This window comes from Garra rufa, chromosome 25 (assembly GCF_049309525.1).
Source record: "Garra rufa chromosome 25, GarRuf1.0, whole genome shotgun sequence".
In the NCBI taxonomy this organism is placed as follows: Eukaryota; Metazoa; Chordata; class Actinopteri; order Cypriniformes; family Cyprinidae; genus Garra; species Garra rufa.
Genome location: NC_133385.1, coordinates 16,980,133 through 17,003,568, shown reverse-complemented (window position 1 = coordinate 17,003,568; position 23,436 = coordinate 16,980,133). Strand labels below are relative to the sequence as shown.

At 33.1% G+C, this 23,436-nt stretch overlaps 1 protein-coding gene across 1 annotated transcript in view; it reads left to right on the top strand.

The window, feature by feature from the left end:
* Window positions 1–23,436, top strand: part of nav2b (neuron navigator 2b) — a 106,165-nt gene that overhangs the window by 56,084 nt on the left and 26,645 nt on the right. The window contains exons 13-15 of the mRNA XM_073831366.1: window positions 14,430–14,559; window positions 21,189–21,486; window positions 22,628–23,237. Coding sequence (XP_073687467.1) covers window positions 14,430–14,559; window positions 21,189–21,486; window positions 22,628–23,237 — 1,038 coding nt within the window. The remainder of the gene's footprint in view (window positions 1–14,429; window positions 14,560–21,188; window positions 21,487–22,627; window positions 23,238–23,436) is intronic.

Below are 23,436 nucleotides of genomic sequence, written 5' to 3'. Positions count from 1 at the left end.
ATTTCTTATATTAAAAAACCGTTGCTTTAAATGTTAATATTTACAAAATTGGTGATTGGTTTTATCACACATTGCTTTTCGAGCACATTTTCTTTAGGAATTGGAAGCCTACTGTGTTGTGCAAAGGTGCTTCTATTTTCCTTGCACGTTTAACCATTTTTTTCCATATTCAAAACCATGCAAATCGTGCACTGCGGTTCCCTGGAAAACCAGCGCTAGCACAACAACCAATGTGTGTGACCTAAAAGTTGTCTTTGTTATGTTTGTTTGTTAAAGTCATGTTGAAGAAGATGAAGGAGAGAGAGAATGTGACCAGGATAGAGAAAGGAACTACTCCGAATTCCTCACGCTCACTAGCAGCTCTGTCATTACAAACGTCTGGCGGCAAAGGTTTGGGCACGAGGACTGGAATCTCTCTCTCTCTTTTTCTCTCTCTCTCTTTCTTTCTGTCTGTGTCTGTGTTATTATACAAAGTCACACACTCAAAACTGCTCTATGAAGACAGAAACCTTTGGTCACGCTGTATATATACATTCCTGAAGCTTTTTAGACATCTATTTGCGCTTTCAACACTAACAAGATTAGCGGCTACCTTTTTTATGAATTTGTGTATACAAAAACAGCTCAGAAAGTTTTGTGCCAGTGTTTAAAGCCAAAAACAGTTTTGTTTTGGTAAATGCAATAAAATTGCATCTCATGTCATTTAGTGGGATCTTCCGCTAAGGATTAAAACAGCTTGACCTTTAACTACGGGATGTGACCCTTAAACAACTTTTGTAAACAGCAGGGCATGAGAACATTGTGTGAAGCATTGTGGAATGAATCAACTGCCAAAGTTTGGTGAAGTCTGTAGGTTAGTCACTTATTGACTTTCTGTACCTTTAGCCACAGGCTAGCCAACACGCTAAAGCCCAGACAGACAGAACTGTAAACCCAAAATGGATTCCCACACTCGTATCACGGTGGACTATGCTTCCAAGCTGTAAAAACACACTTAAGCCGTAACTTATCACAGAAGTTGGAGTGCTTAAGAAGATTAGTCCTTTACACACCTACACACACACATACACATACACTTAATACTTACACACAAACACGTTTCATGTAGGAACCTGCCTTGCCTCAAACCTGTAAGGTCACCTGGCATTTACGACGCAACGCAGATGTCCAGATCTAACTCATGTGAAGACGGTGACTGTCAAACCTGTCCTGCTAAAAGACAGACAAATTTTTGAAAACACATTTGCTTATTTCTTTAAATGTTGTTCATGTTGCTATTGGTAGATAAAACTATTGAACATAATCTTTGGAAATTGAAATTAAATGTAAACATGTAATTAAACTTTTTATTCATCAAAGAATTCTGAAAAAAGTATCACAGGGTGTAAAAAAATATTAAGCAGCACAACTGTTATTAGAATGATTTCATGTTAGAAATAAATTAGATTTTAAAGTATATTAAAATAGAAAACTGTTATTTTAAATTACAATAATATTTCACAATATTACTATTTTTCTGTATTTTTAATTTTAATTAAACACAGCCTTGATGAGCAGAAAAGACTTCTTTAAAAAAACTTTTCAACGACAGTGTATGTTGCTTTCAAACCTATATAACTTTAAGTACTTTGTGGAGATAAAAGATATTTTAAAGAAGTCGATGGGGTCAATTATTATGGGTTTTTTTTTTATATTTTTACATACATTATATGGTCCTCTTAGATATTTCTAAGGTCCATAGCACATTGCAAAATTGCTAAAACTTAAACAAAGATTATAATGAAAATTTAAAAATAAAAGCTCATTTAAAATATCAAGTACTCTGATATTATATAAATAATATTAAAATAACTATCACTGTTCTCCTGGTTCTCCCAAAAATAATTTCTTAAAGGCATAGCTCACCCAAAAATAAAATTTGTCGTCATTTTCTCATATTTACACTGCCGATCAAAAGTTTGTGATCAGTAGGATTTGTAATGTTTTTTAAAGAAAACTAGTTTAGTTGATTAAAAATACAGAAAAAAAACTGTTCTATTGTGAAATATTATTGCAATTTAATATAGTTTTTTCTATTTTAATATACTTTAAAATAGAATTTATTCCTGTGATGCAAAGCTGAATTTTCAGCATCATTACTCCAGTCTTCAGTGTCACCTGATCCTTCAGAAATCATTCTAATATACTGATTTATTCATTATTTTTTCAGGATTCTTTGATGAATAAAACATTAAAAAGGAATAAGAACAGCATTTCTTTAAAATGGAAATATTTTGTGATATACACTACCGTTAAAAGTTTTGAGTCAGTAAATGTTTTCTTTCTTTCTTTGTTTGAAAGAAATGAATACTTTTATTCAACAAGGATGTGTTAAATTAATAAAAAGTTATAGTAAAGACTTATATTGTTATAAAAGATTTCTATTTTGAATAAATGTTGTTCTTTTTAACTTTAAAATGTACATTGTAAATAGTTTCCCCCAGTTTCAACTTAAAAATGTAACTTTAGCAGCTGCCTTAAAGTTTTAAGTTAAATCAACTTAAATCGTTCAACTCACAAGTTAAATCAACTTAATTCATTTTATTTGAGTTAAATCAGCCTAATCAATTAATCAAATTAAGCCGATTTAACTTAAAATTTTAAGGCCGCTGCTGAACTTAGGTTTTTAATTTGAATCTGGTGAAACCTTTTTACAGTGTAGCACAACTGTTTCCAACATTGATAATAAATCAGCATATTAGAATGATTTCTGAAGAATCATGTGACAAAGACTGGAATAATGATGTTGAAAATTCAGCTCTACATCACAGGAATTAATTCTGTTTTAAAGTATTTTAAAATAGAAAACTACTATTTTAAATTGCAATTATATTGTACAATATTACAGGTTTTTTCTGTATTTCTAAAGAAATAAATGCAGCCTTGATGAGCAGAAAAGACTTCTTTAAAAAACAACTGATCCCAAACTTTTGAACAGCAGTGTATGTTGTTCCAAACCTGTATAACTTTCCTTCCAATGTGAAGATACATATATTTTTAAAAATCACATATATTTTATGTCCTCTTAGATATTTCTATCAGCATTAAAATACATCAGTGGACCATTTCTATTCACGTTCATTTTAGATCCATACTCTTACGGTTTGTTAACAGTTGATTCATTTGTGTTACTGTTAATAAGGTGAAACTTCTGACACACAGTTGATGCTTAAGGGTGATTTGCGAGTACTCACATGGTCATTGAAGATCATACATTCCTGATCTGTGAACTATAACCGCTTGATATTAGCAGGTTTTTCAACCACTTGAAAGCCCAATTTGCTCTTAAGCTTTAGCTGATTACACATGAATAATTCAGCTTAATTAACATCTTGACATTCTCTCTAATCCACCTCTGTTCTGAGACCAGTTTATAGAGTCAACACCCATGTCCTTTTGAAGTCCTGCCTGGTTTAAAGACTGCTTTGTGATCAGATTACCATTCCTTCAGTTGGTAAAGCCGCTCCCCTCAGCTTGTGGTTGGCTGCTGGGTTTGTGTGCATGTGTGTGTGTGTGTGTGTGTTTGGGGAGAATCGGTCTCTCTCTCAGAACAGTGAAAGGCAGAGCGAGGGAAGGAGTGCAGTGGAGCTTTACTCATGAAGCTGCCTGCCACTCAGCCAAACTTTAGCGGCCTCTCGCTGGCTGTCCCGAGATCAGGCTTTTGCCAGGGAATTCTGCAGCCCGGCTCCGACACTCTGAGGTAGAGAAGAGGAATTTTCTTTGTTTGAGGATTTATGAGGTGGAAAGTTGCTTTGCCACGTGGGACTGTTTTTGTGTGAGTGCCTGAGTGGGAAAGAGAAAGGTGTGTGGTGATAACACTTAACTGATCGTACCTTGATTTTTTGGTAGTAGAATAAAATAAATGTTTAATGCATTTTTATTATATACAAAATATTTAAAATTAATGCCAAAAATTGTGGTTGGAAAGTAAAAATAATGATGAAACTTAAATAGTGTTTTGAAAATGATCTTGCAGCTGTTTTGTTTCTCATGTACAGTTATTTTATTGGAAAAACTATTTACTGATTTAGGATTGGATTTTTAGACTACGTGTGTATGATAATGATTGTCATCTTACTTACAATTTCTAAAGTATATTTGGGAATTGTGCTTTTGACCATTTGAGCCACAATTTAGAATGTGATTTGTACACTTTATCTTCTTTTATATTTGGAAAATGTGTGTCAAGAAGCAATTTCCCATTGACAAGCTTAAAATTTAGCACACTGTCAACGCGTTGTCTGTATTGCTTTATTCAAATACACTACTGTTCAAAAGTTTGGGGTTAGTACGATTCTAAAAGAAATTAATCATTTCATTCATCAAGGATGCATTAAATTGACAGTAAAGACATTTATAATGTTACAATACATCTCTGTTTGAAATAAATAGTGTTTTGTGAACTTTGTATTCATCAAAGAATCCTGAAAAAATTACAGTTTCCAGAAAGATAGTAAGCAGCACAACTGTTTTTAACATCTGACAATTATAAGAAATGTTTCTTGAGCGAATCAGCATATTAGTCTGATTTCTTAGGATCATGTGACACTGAAGACTGGAGTAATGATGCTGAAAAATCAGTTTTGCATCTCAGGAATAAATTACATTTTAAATGATATTCAAATAGAAAACAGTTATTTTAAATTGTAATAATAATTGACATTTTTTCAATTTTTACTGTATTTTTGATTAAATAAATGTTGCCGTAGTGAGCCATTTTTACTATTTTACTGTATTTTTGATTAAATAAATGTTGCCGTAGTGAGCCATTTTTACTATTTTACTGTATTTTTGATTAAATAAATGTTGCCGTAGTGAGCCATTTTTACTATTTTACTGTATTTTTGATTAAATAAATGTAGCCTTAGTAAGCATAAGAAACTTCTTTCAACTTTCTTTTCAACTTTTCTTACCAACCGCAAACTTTTCAACTGTAGTGTAACTTTTCCAGCTTCCATAAAATAGTAAGCTGCACAATTGTTTGCAACATCGACAATCATAAGAAATGTTTCTTGAGCAAATCAGCATATTAGTCTGATTTCTGAAGGATCATGTGACAGACTGAAGTAATGATGCTGAAAATTCAGCTTTGCATCACAGGAATAAATTACATTTTGAAATATATTTAAATACAAAGCCGTTATTTTAAATTGTAATAATATTTAGCATTTGTACTATTTTTACTGTATTTTTGATTAAATAAATGTTGCCGTAGTGAGCCATTTTTACTTTTTTACTGTATTTTTGATTAAATAAATGTAGCCTTAGTGAGCCATTTTACTATTTTTACTGTATTTTTGATTAAATAAATGTAGCCTTAGTGAGCCATTTTACTATTTTTACTGTGTTTTTGATTAAATAAATGTAGCCTTAGTAAGCATAAGAAACTTCTTTCAACTTTCTTTGCAACTTTTCTTACCAACCGCAAACTTTTCAACTGTAGTGTAACTTTTCCAGCTTCCATAAAATAGTAAGCTGCACAATTGTTTGCAACATCGACAATCATAAGAAATGTTTCTTGAGCAAATCAGCATATTAGTCTGATTTCTGAAGGATCATGTGACAGACTGAAGTAATGATACTGAAAATTCAGCTTTGCATCACAGGAATAAATTACATTTTGAAATATATTTAAATACAACGCAGTTATTTTAAATTGTAATAATATTTAGCATTTTTACTATTTTTACTGTATTTTTGATTAAATAAATGTTGCCGTAGTGAGCCATTTTTACTTTTTTACTGTATTTTTGATTAAATAAATGTAGCCTTAGTGAGCCATTTTACTATTTTTACTGTATTTTTGATTAAATAAATGTAGCCTTAGTGAGCCATTTTACTATTTTTACTGTGTTTTTGATTAAATAAATGTAGCCTTAGTAAGCATAAGAAACTTCTTTCAACTTTCTTTGCAACTTTTCTTACCAACCGCAAACTTTTCAACTGTAGTGTAACTTTTCCAGCTTCCATAAAATAGTAAGCTGCACAATTGTTTGCAACATCGACAATCATAAGAAATGTTTCTTGAGCAAATCAGCATATTAGTCTGATTTCTGAAGGATCATGTGACAGACTGAAGTAATGATACTGAAAATTCAGCTTTGCATCACAGGAATAAATTACATTTTGAAATATATTTAAATACAACGCAGTTATTTTAAATTGTAATAATATTTAGCATTTTTACTATTTTTACTGTATTTTTGATTAAATAAATGTTGCCGTAGTGAGCCATTTTTACTTTTTTACTGTATTTTTGATTAAATAAATGTAGCCTTAGTGAGCCATTTTACTATTTTTACTGTATTTTTGATTAAATAAATGTAGCCTTAGTGAGCCATTTTACTATTTTTACTGTGTTTTTGATTAAATAAATGTAGCCTTAGTAAGCATAAGAAACTTCTTTCAACTTTCTTTGCAACTTTTCTTACCAACCGCAAACTTTTCAACTGTAGTGTAACTTTTCCAGCTTCCATAAAATAGTAAGCTGCACAATTGTTTGCAACATTGACAATCATAAGAAATGTTTCTTGAGCAAATCAGCATATTAGTCTGATTTCTGAAGGATCATGTGACAGACTGAAGTAATGATGCTGAAAATTCAGCTTTGCATCACAGGAATAAATTACATTTTGAAATATATTTAAATACAAAGCCGTTATTTTAAATTGTAATAATATTTAGCATTTTTACTATTTTTACTGTATTTTTGATTAAAAAAATTAGTGAGCATAAGAAACTTTTTTTTAATTATACCAAACCCAAACTTTTGAACTATAGTGTAACTTTTCCAACTTTCACAAAAATAGTAAGCAGCACAACTGTTTGCAACATTGACGTTTCTTGAGCAAATCAGCATATTAGTCTGATTTGATTTCTGAAGGATCATGTGACATTGAAGACTGAAGTAATGATGCTTAAAATTAATCTTTGAATCACATATTACATTTTAAATTATATTCAAATACAAAACAGTCATTTTAAATTGTAATAATATTTACCATTTTTACCATTTTACTGTATTATTGATTAAATAAATGTAGCCTAAGTGAGCCTAAGAAGTTTATTTAAAAAAAATCTTACCAACCGCAAACTTTTAAAACAGTAGTAAAACTTTATTATTTAAAACCATTTCACCACCACAACAACATGAATGTTTTTCTCAAAGCTTGTCAATGACCTGTGTACTTTTTTGGTTAAACTACCTTTCCTGATCTCCCACAATGCCTGGCAACAAGGCTGGGGTTGCTGTAGAGATGGGTATCCTTGCAGAACTAATTGATAGGCCACCCAAAGCAAACAGGACGGGGCAGTGTGTGCATTCGAGCTGTAGCTCCCAACTCTTGCTCTGCTCTTCTAATAACAGGTCTTTAGAAAAAAAAAAACAATTTCCTGCCCTGTGGATCAACCCCCCTATATGCTCTTACTTCTTTGGGGCTTGACACTAATCTAATGTCCCAGACGGGGGAGGGGCTGGGGCTGAGGCCGGGGCCACTGTTTCTGCATGCACGTGTTTGACTACGGCGGGGTAGATGACAGGTTGTTTTGGAATGGTTTGTGTTTGGTCTTGTCAGACCTCTGTCTTCTGTCACTAATTAATTTCATTTGCTGATTCATGAGCTTTAAAGTATTAGTGAATGCTGCTGATGCTGGTGTTGAGAGATTTTAGGTGGAAAAAGAACGCAGGTGAGACAGGAGAGCGTTTCTACTGTTTTTATTCAAAGCATCTCAGATGGGCGTCTGTTTATATGGAGATTAGACTGCATGATTTGCCTCTTTAATTGTTTACATAGAGTGCCATGGGAGTCTTCACAGCTGAAGACTTGTTGACTCAAAATGTAACATTTTATTTATTTTTAGTCATTGTTTATTCACCTTCATGTTATTTTAAACCTGAATTGCAAAAATGGTCATTATCAGCTTCACATGAAAAATCTGTGAAGCATATAATGAGATATTTCGCACTTTTCAGTGCAATGACAATAAATGCTGACTGAAGATATCAAGCCCCAAATTGGCTACAAAACCACCTTACGTATCCGTAAGAATCATAAAAGTAATCCACATAACCCACGTGCTTTATTCCAAGTCTTCTAAAGCCATTCTTTAATAAATTAAAGGGATAGTTTACACAAAAATGAAAATTACGCCATAATTTACTCACCCTCAAGTCATCCTATATGACTTTCTCCTTTCAGATGAATATAATTGGAGTTCTATTTAAAGAATGACCTGGCTCTTTCCAAGCTTTATAATGACAGTAAATTTTGAAGTCCAATAAAGAGCATCCATCCATCATAAAAAGTACTCCACACAGCTCCACCGGATTAATAAAGATCTTATGAAGTGAATCAATGAGTTTGTGTATAAATAATGTCCAAATTTAAAACTTTATAAACACTAATCTCTAGCTTTAATTAACTGTTGTAGTCATATACGCCTAGAATAACTTGAGGGTGTGTAAATCATGGGGTAATTTTCATTTTTGGGTGAGCTGTCCCTTTATGGTAAGAAACTGACCAAATTTAAGTCGTTATTCACATATAATCTTCCAGTTAGCAGTGATGACTGAGTCGGTGGTTTGAACTCAACAGCTGAATCAGTTGAGAATGAATCATTAAGAATGGTTAGCGCATTGGTTAGCGCATTGATATTTTTTCGCATTAATCTTACTGTATGTCAATAGTTGATTAATATTGAGTGAGAAAGTTGCTATTCTGAGAAATAGTCAGAATAGTGAGATGTAAACTCACAATTCTGACTTTTTTATATATCGCAATTTGTGACTTTTTTTTCTCAAAATTGTGAGGTTATATCTCACAATATATCTTGACAATACAAAAAGGTAATTGCGAGATTTTATCTCACAATTCAGATTTTCTTTCTTGCAATTGTGAGTTTACATATCTTACATATTACATATTTATATCTCAGAATTGTGAGAAAAAAAATTAAATTTGCGAGATATAGCTACGCCTTTAAAGTAAGAAACCGACCAACTTTAAGTTGTTTTTCCCCCTTAAGAATTGGACTTATAACTTGCAATTGCAAGTTTATATGTCTCAATTCTGAGAAAAAAGTCAGAATTGCGAGACAAAAAGGTAGAATAGTGCAATATAAATTAAGAATTGTGAAAAAAAGAATTGCAAGATACATAATTGCATTTACAAGAAAAAAGTCTGAAAATACAAGATACAAACATGCATTTGCACAAAAAAAAGTCAGAATAGTGGGATATAAACTCGGAATTGTGAGAAATATAATACAAAAGGGTAATTGCGAGTTTTTAATCTCACAATTCAGATTTTTTTTTCTCGCAGTTGCAAGTTTACGTATCTTACATATTACATATTACATATACATATCTTGTGAGTTTATATCTCAGAATTGCGTAAAAAAAGTCAAATTTGCGAGATATAGCTACGCCTTTAAAGTAGGAAACCAACCAAATTTAAGTTGTTTATACCCTTAGGTAGTGGACTTGTAACTTGCAATTGCAAGTTTATTTCCCACAATTCTGAAAAAAATATATAATTGTGAGAAAAAAAGTCAGAATAGCGGGATATAAAATCGGAATTGTGAGAAATTAAGTCAGAATTGCGAGCAAAAAAAGTCAGAATATTGGGATATAAACAAAGAATTGTGAGGAAAAAAGTCAGAATTGCAAAATACATTTTCGAGAAAAAGAATGGCGAGTTTTTATCTTTATTTCTCACAATTTTGAGTTTATATCCTGCGATTCTTGCGAATTTTTATCTCACAATTCAAATTTTTTTCTTGCAATTGTGAGTTTACATATCTTACATATTACATATTCTTGCGAGTTTATATCTCAGAATTGCGAGAAAAAAAGTCAAATTTGCGAGATATAACTACCCCTTTAAAGTAAGAAACTGACCAAATTTAAGTTGTTTTTCCCCCTAAGAATTAGATTTATAACTTTACAATTGTGAGTTTATATCTTACAATTCTGAGAAAAAAAAGTCAGAATTGCACGAGAAAAAAAAAAGTCAAAACAGTGGGATATAAAATAATAATTGTGAGGGGAAAAAAAGTCAGAATTGCAAGATACATACATTTTCAAGAAAAAGAATTGCGAATTTTTATCTTTATTTCTCGCAATTTTGAGTTTATGTTCCGCTATCCTGACTTTCTGAGAAAAAAAGTCAGAATTGTGAGCTTGTATTATGCAATTCTGATTAAAAAAAAAGTCAGAATAGTGGGATATAAACTAAGAATTGTGAGGGGGAAAAAAGTCAGAATTGCAAGATACATACTCGCATTTGCGAGAAAAAGAATTGCAAGTTTTTATCTTTATTTTTCACAATTCCGAATTTATATCCTATTATTTTGACTTTCTGAGAAAAAAGCCAGAATTGTGAGCTTGTATTACGCAATTTTGAAGAAAAGAAAGTCAGAATAGCGGGATATAAACTCAAAATTGTGAGAAGTAAAATACAAAAAGGTAATTGCAAGAAAAAAAGTCAAATTTGTGAGATATAACTACCCTTTAAAGTAAAAAACTGACCAAATTTAAGTTGTTATTCACATAATCTTCATCGTCAGTGGTTTAAACTCAAGAGCTGAATCAGTTGGGAACAAATCATTAAGAATGGTTAGCGCATTGGCTCCAAATTCTTCCAATACCAAATCTGTGATATGTTTTCACATTAATCTTATTGAATATCAACAATTGTTTAATTTTGAGTGAGAAATCCTGAGTTACGAAAGATGATCATCAAGATCGTCAAGAGATGCCATAATATTTTCAACTAGGTGGTTGTAGTCACTCTAATTCAGTAATTCTTCAATTATTCTTCAATTTTTAGCTCTGTGCTTTTAATTTATCCAAAATGTTTTTTTGTTTTTTTTCTGGCATGTTAAAACATTCCTTTGTTTATATTCCCTCTTTCAGAACCAATATATTGCACACTCCCCTTCTATTTTGGGCTGGTTTGCACTTGGGCAAAGAAAGAGGAATGTCTTTGGATTATATTGGAAAGAAAGAAACTGAATTCTTGAATTCATAAAAGTACCACTTTCGGACCCACCTCTACCCTCTCTTCCACCCACACCCTTTCCGTCTCTCTTTCATGTATGAAGTATTGTGTGGCTGTTCAGAACTTTGTTTTGTTGTTGTGAAGATCAGAGAGGTTGACATCCTGGTCAACAAGAAAATAATATGTTGGACTGTTCTCTTGTGTAACTTAAAAAATGTGACTAAACTGTATAGGAGTTGGTTGGGCTGAGCTCATTTCTTCAACATAACATTTTTAAAGAATGATTTCATAAAGTTATATGTATTGACCTGTTTAGTACTGTATTTACTTTTTTATAAATTTAAATAATTAAATAATGTAATGTTTAGACTACAAAGACCTTTTAAAAGTGTATATTTGAATAAAGTTTTTTTTTGTAAGATGCATTTAAATGGACTTCATGGCGTCTTTAAAAAGAAAGAAGTGACTCATTCACATCTATTTTCTTTTCATTTTATTTTTGGGGGCTTTTTGGTGTTTGTTTGCATTCGCCATCTATAGCATCTGACAGCATATGGCAAATGATGAATGGAGCAGATCATTTAAGCAGAGACGTGCAAGCATACAAACACATTAGCACAGTGTGTGTGAGAGTTTTTTGAGACAAATAGCCCCAATGGGACCAACTTTCTCACAGCTCATTAAAACAGGAACCACAGACGTCCTTCCACGCCAGTTATGTCGAGTCAGTTATGACAGACGTGAGCTATTGGGACTTTGTTCGTATCAAAACAAGTGATTCATGACCTTTCTTGATTCATGACTGCCTGTGAATGAGCTTATGGGCTGGTTTGTTTGCCTGCATGATCCTGAGAAATGAGGAGGATTAGGTGGTATCTTAGGTGTTGATAAGACGTTTTGTTTCCACACAGAGTTGCTTAAGCTGCTTCTCCAAGCATCGCTCAAGGCTGGAGTGGCCTAAACTGGTGGCTTGTGGGAGTTTGGGCAGTCTGTGTTTGGATTTAGCTACAAGCATGGTGGGACTTCCTGTTTATACACCCACATTACATTCATATCAGGAAAATGTCATTTTCTCTGTCTTTAAGATCTTTTTAAGGCTTATGATAGTTTGATTTTGTCTATACCAACATGGAATAAAAAAGGCCTAATTTCTGTTTAAGTAACATAATTGTTGATTTTATTATTTTCAAATGAAACAAATAACATAATGTTAGGCTAATAATAATAATAATAATATTAAAATAAAGCAAAATAAGCTAAAATAGCAAAACTCGTGATTTATTGTCTGATTGTCTAGATATAAACTTGCAATTCTGAGAAATAAAGTCAGAATTTCTCAGAAATGTAATTCTGACTTTATAACATGCAATTGGGTCAGAACTGTGAGATATAAATTGGCAATTCTGAGAATATATTTTGAGTGAGTTTATGTCTCACAATTTTGAGGAAAAAAATGTCAGAATTGCGAGAAAAGAAGTCAAAATAGCATGATATGAACTCGGAATTGCAAGAAAAAAAGTCAGAATTGCAAGATATAAACTTGCATTTGCAAAAACAAGTCAGAATTGAGGGTTTTTATTTTTATTTCTTGCAATTCCGAGTTTATATCCCGCTATTTTGACTTTCTGAGAAAAAAGTCAGAATTGTGAGTTTGTATTACACAATTCTGAGGGGGAAAAAAAGTCGGAATAGCAAGATACAAACTCGCATTTGTCAGAAAAAAGTCAGAACAGCGGGATATAAACTAGGAATTGCAAGAAAAAAGTCAGAATTGCAAGATACTAACTCACGTTTGCGCGAAAAAAGTCAGAATTGTGAGTTTTTATCTCGCATTTCTGACTTTATTTCTCGCAATTTTGAGTTTATATCCTGCTATTTTTACTTTCTGAGAAAAAAGTCAGAATTGTGAGTTTGTATTATGCAATTCTGAGAAATAAAGTCAGAATTTCTCAGAATTGCAATTCTGACTTTATAACATGTAATTAAGTCAGAATTGTGAGATATAAATTGGCAATTCTGAGAATATATCAGTATTTTTTACCCCTGAGAACTGGACTTGTAACTCACAATTGCAAGTTTGTGTCTCACATTTCTGAGAAAAAAAGTCAGAATTGCGAAAAAAGTCAAAATAGCATGATATGAACTCGGAATTGCAAAAAAAAAGAAAGTCAGAATTGCAATTCTTTATTTCCGAGTTTATATGCCGCTATTTTGACTTTTTTGATAAAAAAGTCAGAATTGTGAGTTTGTATTATGCAATTTTGAGAACAAAAAGTCAGAATAGCGGGATACAAATTCGGAATTGCGAGAAAAAATGTCAGAATTGCAAGATCCAAACTCACATTTGTGAGAAAAAAACTCAGAATATCGTGATATAAACTATGAATTGCAAGAAAAAAGTCAGATTTGCAAAATACAAACTTGAATTTTTGAGAAAGAAGTCAGAATTGAAAGGTTTGATCCTGAAATTCTGACTTTTTCTCGCACTTCCGAGTTTATATCCGCTAGTCTTACTTTCTAAGAAAAAAAGAGTGAATTGTGAGTTTGAATTAAACAAGTCTGAGGAAAAAAGTCAGAATTCCGAGATACAAACTCACATTTGCGAGAAAAAAAGTCAGAGTAGCGAATTTTTATCTTGCAATTCTGACTTTATTTCTCGCAATTCCAAGTTTATATCCTGCTACTGTAACTTTCATAAAAAAAAAGTCAGAATTGTGAGTTTATATTACGCAATTCTGAGAAGAAAGGTCAGAATAGCGGGATATAAACTCGGAATTGCAAGAAAAAATGTCAGAATTGCAAAATACAAACTCACATTTAGTTGAACGTTTTCTATCCATAGATTTGCACTAAATTGACAAATGTATTTTATTACTGTTAGATTTTACGATTTAACAATAAAATCTACAATCCACCGTAATCGCACAACTCATCTTTCAACTGTGCTTTTCGTTTAACCAGCAGTGTCTTTAGTCCATATGATTTTGGTTGAGCCCTGCTGAGCATCCTAATGGCTTTCGTCAGACAGGAACACTGTGGGAAATGGGGGAAAGCAAAGCAGAGCGCATTGAGAATTTGAAGCGCACAGCTAATTAAAACAAGTTTTGAGGAGCAGAGAGACGCGCCTAATGTTTCAAGCATGATGGGAATGCAGGTTTTTATGCTCAGACTGTCTCTGTGCAGACTTCATGACTCTCCACAGATGCTGTTTTTTGCTTACCTTTTCCTTCCATTCCTGCTCTTTATATCTGCATTTTCCATATTATGCTGAACAGTCTGCATCCAGGAATTCTGTTTTGTTTCTCACAGTTGTTCTTTCACTATATTGATATCTTGTCCATAGAAATGTTGAGAATTAACTGTTGCTCTTTCTTTTCTCTTTGTTGTCAGTTGGGACGACAGCAGCTCAGTCAGCAGTGGGATCAGTGACACCTTGGACACAGATGACCTCAACACCAGCTCGTCCCTTAGCTCCTACGTCAACACCCCATCTGTCCCACACAGAGACGTAGATGAACAGGTCAGTCATTGATACCAGAGGCAACTTCAGAGCGTCTTGGTCTAGAGAATCAGAAACATCTGCAGAGCTTCACATGAGAAACAACTTAAAATCATTCTATTTTTGTTTAATGGTTTGATTTTTTTTATTTGATTGTCAGTGTCATTGTTTTAAACAGTGACAATGGTAAAGCCATAGAATTTATTTAATATTAAATGAATTAATATTAAAAGTGCCTGACTTTGAAGAAACCCCATGTATAGATATACAGGGAAATCTAGTAGCCATATAAATATCTCACCGAACTGTTTGAAAGTTCCTTAATTTGATACACCATCTCTGGTGATCATTAAATGCAATCAAAAACAGGCCTGCACGTTTACAGCACTGCTTTGGGAGCAGTTCTGTTGCCTCATTTTCCCTTTTGTTTCAATGAAACATTGGTGGGCCCTTATCAGAACTGGCCTGTGCCCGCTGTGTGCAGTCTCTGTGAGTGTGAGTCAGCAGACTGACTCAACTCTGCCCCGGTGATTGATCGTCTTTACAAGCTCAAAGCAGGTTAACATATGCTGAGCAAATGGGCCGGTACAGTGTAGCTCAGATACAGCGTCTGTCTCGCCTGTTCTAACAAGATGAGCGCTTTAAATCCAAACGTGGCACACTAGGTTGTTTGCCAGTAAGTTGGTCCACAACTGTGCCTTGTTGGTTTGTGCAATGGTGTTGGTTTTTAAAAGTTAAATCCATGACATTATTTATCTTCAGTCTTCCATATTTATCTCTTCAGATGAAAACACTCTCCATTTGTTTTTGATCTTGGTACTGCAAAAAAGTCCCAGATATGGTTTCCAGTACCCAATGTTATTTTAGTATCACTGAGATACGATTACAGGGTTTGTTTTTTTGTTTGTTTGTCTTTTAAATTCGTTTTTTTTTTCCTGGTTTTTATTTCTGTTCTGATGTTACAGTAATTTTGTTGTTTTTGTCCTTTTTATTACTTCTGTGTGTGTTATTATGTCTATGCCGTTTTTATCATTTATATTTTAGTTTTAGTTATTTTTTGTGAAAGCCTTTACCTTTATAAACTAAAAAAAGGCAATTCTCATAAATACTTTTTTTCTTGCAATTCTAACTTTTTTCTCAGAATTGTGACATATAAACTCATAATTGCAAGTTATAAAGTACAATTCTAATGGGAAAAAATATTGATATGTTCTCAGAATTGTGAGATATAAACTCGAAATTGTCAGAAAAAGTCGCAATTGCGAGATATAAACTCAGAATTTTGAGAAATGTCACAATTGAAAGAAATAAACTCGGAATTCTGAGTAAAACTAATTACAACTGAGAGATATAAACTCGGAATTCTAAGAAAAAAGTCGCAATTGCGAGATATAAACTTGGAATTCTGAGTAAAAAAAATTACAATTGCGAGATATAAACTCAGAATTTTGAGAAATGTCACAACTGAGAGATATAAACTCGGAATTCTGAGAAAAAAAAGTCTATTGCGAGATATAAACTCGGAAATTATGAGAAAAAAAGTCACAATTGAGAGATATAAACTCGGAATTCTGAGTAAAAAAAATTACAATTGCGAGATATGAACTCGGAATTCTAAGAAAAAAGTTGCAATTGCGAGATATAAACTCAGAATTTTGAGAAATGTCACAACTGACAGATATAAACTCGGAATTCTGAGAAAAAAAAGTCACAATTGCGAGATATAAACTCAGAATTCTGAGAAAAAAGTCAGTTGCAAGATATAAACTCGGAATTCTGAGAAAAAAAGTCACAATTGCGAGATATAAACTCAGAATTCTGAGAAAAAAGTCAGTTGCAAGATATAAACTCGGAATTCTGAGAAAAAAAGTCACAATTGCGAGATTTAAACTCGGAATTCTGAGAAAAAAGTCACAATTGAGAGATATAAACTTGGAATTCTGAGTAAAAAAGTCACAATTGCGAGATATAAACTCAGAATTTTGAGAAATGTCACAACTGAGAGATATAAACTCGGAATTCTGAGAATAAAAAGTCACAATTGCGAGATATAAACTCAGAATTCTGAGAAAAAAGTCAGTTGCAAGATATAAACTCGGAATTCTGAGAAAAAAAGTCACAATTGCGAGATATAAACTCGGAATTCTGAGAAAAAAAGTCACAATTGAGAGATATAAACTTGGAATTCTGAGTAAAAAAATTACAATTGCGAGATATAAACTCAGAATTTTGAGAAATGTCACAACTGAGAGATATAAACTCGGAATTCTGAGAAAAAAAAGTCACAATTGCGAGATATAAACTCAGAATTCTGAGAAAAAAGTCAGTTGCAAGATATAAACTCGGAATTCTGAGAAAAAAAGTCACAATTGCGAGATATAAACTCGGAATTCTGAGAAAAAAGTCACAATTGAGAGATATAAACTTGGAATTCTGAGTAAAAAAAATTACAATTGCGAGATATAAACTCAGAATTTTGAGAAATGTCACAACTGAGAGATATAAACTCGGAATTCTGAGAAAAAAAGTCACAATTGCGAGATATAAACTCAGAATTCTGAGAAAAAAGTCAGTTGCAAGATATAAACTCGGAATTCTGAGAAAAAAAGTCACAATTGCGAGATATAAACTTGGAATTCTGAGTAAAAAAAATTACAATTGCGAGATATAAACTCAGAATTTTGAGAAATGTCACAACTGAGAGATATAAACTCGGAATTCTGAGAAAAAAAAGTCACAATTGCGAGATATAAACTCAGAATTCTGAGAAAAAAGTCAGTTGCAAGATATAAACTCGGAATTCTGAGAAAAAAAGTCACAATTGCGAGATATAAACTCGGAATTCTGAGAAAAAAGTCACAATTGAGAGATATAAACTTGGAATTCTGAGTAAAAAAAATTACAATTGCGAGATATAAACTCAGAATTTTGAGAAATGTCACAACTGAGAGATATAAACTCGGAATTCTGAGAAAAAAAGTCAGAATTGCGAGATATAAACTCAGAATTCTGAGAAAAAAGTCAGTTGCAAGATATAAACTCGGAATTCTGAGAAAAAAAGTCACAATTGCGAGATATAAACTCGGAATTCTGAGAAAAAAAGTCACAATTGAGAGATATAAACTTGGAATTCTGAGTAAAAAAAATTACAATTGCGAGATATAAACTCAGAATTTTGAGAAATGTCACAACTGAGAGATATAAACTCGGAATTCTGAGAATAAAAAGTCACAATTGCGAGATATAAACTCAGAATTCTGAGAAAAAAAAGTCACAATTGCGAGATATAAACTCAGAATTCTGAGAAAAAAGTCAGTTGCAAGATATAAACTCGGAATTCTGAGAAAAAAAGTCACAATTGCGAGATATAAACTCGGAATTCTGAGAAAAAAGTCACAATTGAGAGATATAAACTTGGAATTCTGAGTAAAAAAAATTACAATTGCGAGATATAAACTCAGAATTTTGAGAAATGTCACAACTGAGAGATATAAACTCGGAATTCTGAGAAAAAAAGTCACAATTGCGAGATATAAACTCAGAATTCTGAGAAAAAAGTCAGTTGCAAGATATAAACTCGGAATTCTGAGAAAAAAAGTCACAATTGCGAGATATAAACTCGGAATTCTGAGAAAAAAGTCACAATTGAGAGATATAAACTTGGAATTCTGAGTAAAAAAAATTACAATTGCGAGATATAAACTCAGAATTTTGAGAAATGTCACAACTGAGAGATATAAACTCGGAATTCTGAGAAAAAAAGTCACAATTGCGAGATATAAACTCAGAATTCTGAGAAAAAAGTCAGTTGCAAGATATAAACTCGGAATTCTGAGAAAAAAAGTCACAATTGCGAGATATAAACTTGGAATTCTGAGTAAAAAAAATTACAATTGCGAGATATAAACTCAGAATTTTGAGAAATGTCACAACTGAGAGATATAAACTCGGAATTCTGAGAAAAAAAGTCACAATTGCGAGATATAAACTCAGAATTCTGAGAAAAAAGTCAGTTGCAAGATATAAACTCGGAATTCTGAGAAAAAAAGTCACAATTGCGAGATATAAACTCGGAATTCTGAGAAAAAAAGTCACAATTGAGAGATATAAACTTGGAATTCTGAGTAAAAAAAATTACAATTGCGAGATATAAACTCAGAATTTTGAGAAATGTCACAACTGAGAGATATAAACTCGGAATTCTGAGAATAAAAAGTCACAATTGCGAGATATAAACTCAGAATTCTGAGAAAAAAAAGTCACAATTGCGAGATATAAACTCAGAATTCTGAGAAAAAAGTCAGTTGCAAGATATAAACTCGGAATTCTGAGAAAAAAAGTCACAATTGCGAGATATAAACTCGGATTTCTGAGAAAAAAGTCACAATTGAGAGATATAAACTTGGAATTCTGAGTAAAAAAAATTACAATTGCGAGATATAAACTCAGAATTTTGAGAAATGTCACAACTGAGAGATATAAACTCGGAATTCTGAGAAAAAAAGTCACAATTGCGAGATATAAACTCAGAATTCTGAGAAAAAAGTCAGTTGCAAGATATAAAATCGGAATTCTGAGAAAAAAAGTCACAATTGCGAGATATAAACTCAGAATTCTGAGAAAAAAGTCAGTTGCAAGATATAAACTCGGAATTCTGAGAAAAAAAGTCACAATTGCGAGATATAAACTCGGAATTCTGAGAAAAAAAGTCACAATTGAGAGATATAAACTTGGAATTCTGAGTAAAAAAAATTACAATTGCGAGATATAAACTCAGAATTTTAAGAAATGTCACAATTGAGAGATATAAACTCGGAATTCTGAGAAAAAAAGTCACAATTGCGAGATATAAACTCAGAATTCTGAGAAAAAAGTCAGTTGCAAGATATAAACTCGGAATTCTGAGAAAAAAAGTCACAATTGCGAGATATAAACTCGGAATTCTGAGAAAAAAAGTCACAATTGAGAGATATAAACTTGGAATTCTGAGTAAAAAAAATTACAATTGCGAGATATAAACTCAGAATTTTAAGAAATGTCACAATTGAGAGATATAAACTTGGAATTCTGAGAAAAAAAGTCACAATTGAGAGATATAAACTTGGAATTCTGAGTAAAAAAAATTACAATTGCGAGATATAAACTCAGAATTTTGAGAAATGTCACAACTGAGAGATATAAACTCGGAATTCTGAGAAAAAAAGTCACAATTGCGAGATATAAACTCAGAATTCTGAGAAAAAAGTCAGTTGCAAGATATAAACTCGGAATTCTGAGAAAAAAAGTCACAATTGCGAGATATAAACTCGGAATTTTAAGAAATGTCACAATTGAGAGATACAAACTTGGAATTCTGTGAAAAAAAGTCAGTTGCAAGATATTGTTGTAGTTGTAGTTTTAGTAAACTCTAATAACCCTGCCATAGACATAATTTCAGATTCAAAGAGTTTAGAGCCATGACTCAAAAGTGCATCCGAAGCCAAATATCTGCCACCTTTCACTTCCACACCCTTGTACTTTTCTCCTACATAGTCTCCCCTCATTCTTTGGGCTGGAGTGGAGGAAGGATTTATTGTATCGGCGTTGAGATAACAATGTTTTGGAATTGGCCTGATAACAACTGGAGGCTATTAACATTCTTTCCCTGGCAATAATTTTTATGAGGATTTTCAGTAGCAGCTGAACAACAGCTTTCTAAAAAGGGGTGATGTCATTTTGGATACATATATTACAAGGTCATGAAATGGACGAGTTGGCTCTTTTGTCACATAATCAGGTTTTATGATGGCTGTTGATGGCATTGCTGAATAATTAAGAAGCAAAGTAGCTGAGGGTGATGATATTGTATCTGGTTTCTGGATTTTGTACAGGCATTATATAATATAATTGTGCATGGGACATTTTATTTATTTTGTTTTAATTACTTTTATTTACTTTGTCCTCAATATGTTTTTAAAATAACACATTGATATTAAAATAAGAGAATTAAATATCAGTATAATGTCAATATTATTGTATATTATTTTTAAAAAATCACTGTCAAACATATTTGACATATAACTTTGACAGCCAAAAAAAGTTTTTTTTTCCTTCCCACAGACCCTCTGGTACCCCCTTGTGGCCCCCTGGGAAACTCCCAGATTTAAAGGGATAGATCACCCAAAAATTAAAATTCTGTCATTAATAATTACACTCCCTCATCTCGTTCCAAACCTAAAAGACCTTCATATTTGGAACACAAATTAAGATATTTTTGATTAAATCTGAGAGCTTTCTGACCCTGCATAGACAGCAATGTAACTGAAATGTTCCCAGACCCAGAAAGGTATTAAGTGATATCAGTGGTTCAACCAAATTTTTTGAAGCTAATTAGGAACATTTTTGTTTCATTGCTTTCTATTGAGGGTCAGAAAGCTGTCAAATTTCATCAAAAGTATATTACTTTGTGTTTCGAAGATGAACAAAGGTCTTATGGGTTTGGAACGACATGATGGTGAGTAATTAATGACAGAATATAAAATTTTAGGTGAACTATCGCTTTAACACACACAATAGACAGCTTTATTTATTTACACAGAAATCAGATTTTCTCTTTTCGCAAAGTTCAGAACATTTCTTTGCAGTTAATGATTTTGGTTTCTCTTTTTCAGCTCCAGACGGATGCAGAGAAGCACTCTGCAGTGAAAAACAACCCTAACTGGCCCAACAGCGACCTTAAACGTTCAGAAGGCGGCTCTGACGGTGCCAACAAAATGGAAACCACAACTAAATGGGCTCACAGGTCCTCAGATTTCTCAGATGAATCAGAAAGGAGTTTAATGGGTCGCAAGACACCTACCATTTCCCAGACAGGCTCCTGGAGGCGGGGAATGACCGCCCAGGTGGGCGTCACTTCCCCTCGGACGAAATCTACAACACCTACAAACTGCAGCTCTCTCAAGACACATGGTAATAGTTTAGACGGTCATGTTTCATGGCTGTCCCAGTTAGCATATGCTCATGTCTCTTCAAACAATGTATGTCTTTTGTGGAACACTAAAGAAGATGTTTTGATAAATGATTTTGTCAATGCAATGAAAGTCAATAGGGTCTAAAAAACATGTTTGGACCCCATTGACTTGTACTGTATGGACAAAAAAAAAGAATGATTTCCAGAGAAAAGAAGTCAGTCATACAGGTTTAAAATTACATGAGAGTAAAAAAATGATGGCAAAATTGTAATTTCTTTGACTAAAATAGTGACAATGTTTCATTTATAAATGCTGAAAAATGTTATTATTTTAGTATTATGTTACAATATTTATTAATATTTTAATTTGCTTTTATTCTTGTTATATGTGACCCTGGATCACAAAACCAGTCATGGGTGCAAAAATTTTTAAATCAAAATAAAAATATTGAGAAAATCACCGTTAAAGTTGTCCAAATGAAGTTCTTAGCAATGCATAATACTAATCAAAAATTAAGTTTTGATATATTTACGGTCGGAAATTTACAAAATATCTTCATGGAACATGATCTTTACTTAATATCCTAATGATTTTTGGCATAAAAGAACAATTGGTAATTTTGCCCCATACAATGTATTGTTGGCTATTGCTACAGATATACCCGTGTTTTCGTGTCCAGGGTCACTTATAGTTTTTTATTTTAAGTTGAAGTTTTAGTAATTTTGTTATGTGCTAATTGTCATTTATATTTCTGTTTAGCTTTATTTTTTCTGTTTAGTTTTAGTAACTGTAGTGCTTCAGTACTACTTTAACATGAATTATTTTATTTCATCTTAATTTCAGTTAACAAAACCAGTTTTAAATAGTTTTAGTTAAGAGTAACAACACTGACTGAGCCACGTCTCCGTTTTCATGTGGTTTTCTGAGGCATGACAGCCACAGGGATGCATTATCTAATCATAGATCACATCATATTGCACTATAACTCCTACATTGTCTTATGTGTGGTGTGCTGCGCAACTTTGCTGAGTCTTAAGTTCAGACAAGTTCTGACATGGACCATGCTACTATATTCAAAACTGTTCAAAAACATGATTTCATTTTGCACTTGACAGTCCATGTTGTTGATCATCCCACAGGTAAGACTGACGACGCCAAGGTGTCAGAGAAAGGACGTTCCAATGGCACCCACTCCACAACTGCTGATGACACCAAGAAACCTCCCCTCAATTCGGCCACACGCACCCCAACCAGCACTTTTGGCTTCAAGAAGGCTCCGGGCGCAATGGCGACAATAACCGCGAGTGGAGCTGTGGTAACTAGTGGCTCTGCCACAGTGGGAAGGCTACCGAAATCGGTTGGGTTCTCAGGATCGAGTCGAATTATGGGTCGGCAGACGACCGTTGATGATGGATACCTTCCTCCAAGTGCTCGGACAACTCTTCAGTACCGCAGTTTACCGAGGCCTAGTCGTTCCGGCACCGCTCGCTGTACTAACCGCACCAACAACTCAAGCCTTGATGCTAGTTTTTGCAATAAAGGCACTGCCACACTTCCCAATCCTAAAAGTCGCAACTTAGTCAAGTCCCCATTGGGAATGACTAACCAGACAGACCGTGAGAAGGGTATCTTTTCTGACGTGGAGAGCCAGGTACTTAAGACTAGTGCAACTACCCAGACAGGGATGTGCCAAGCTGGACGGCAAGCAGGAGGAAAGTATTCAGAAATGCCCTCGCCAACCCTTCGTAGGTAAGTTCTCGACGTTCAAAGACTTGAAAGACTGTTGATGAAAAATGTATTTTGCAAGGCATGATGTGGGTGAAAGCACCATTTTAGGTCCCTCAAATATTTACACAGCAGTTCTCAGCTGGGCTGTGTGAGTTCCAGAATATTCTCCTCCTTGGGTGCTGGACGGTGTTCACAGGACTCGCTGTTTATCTGAGCGATT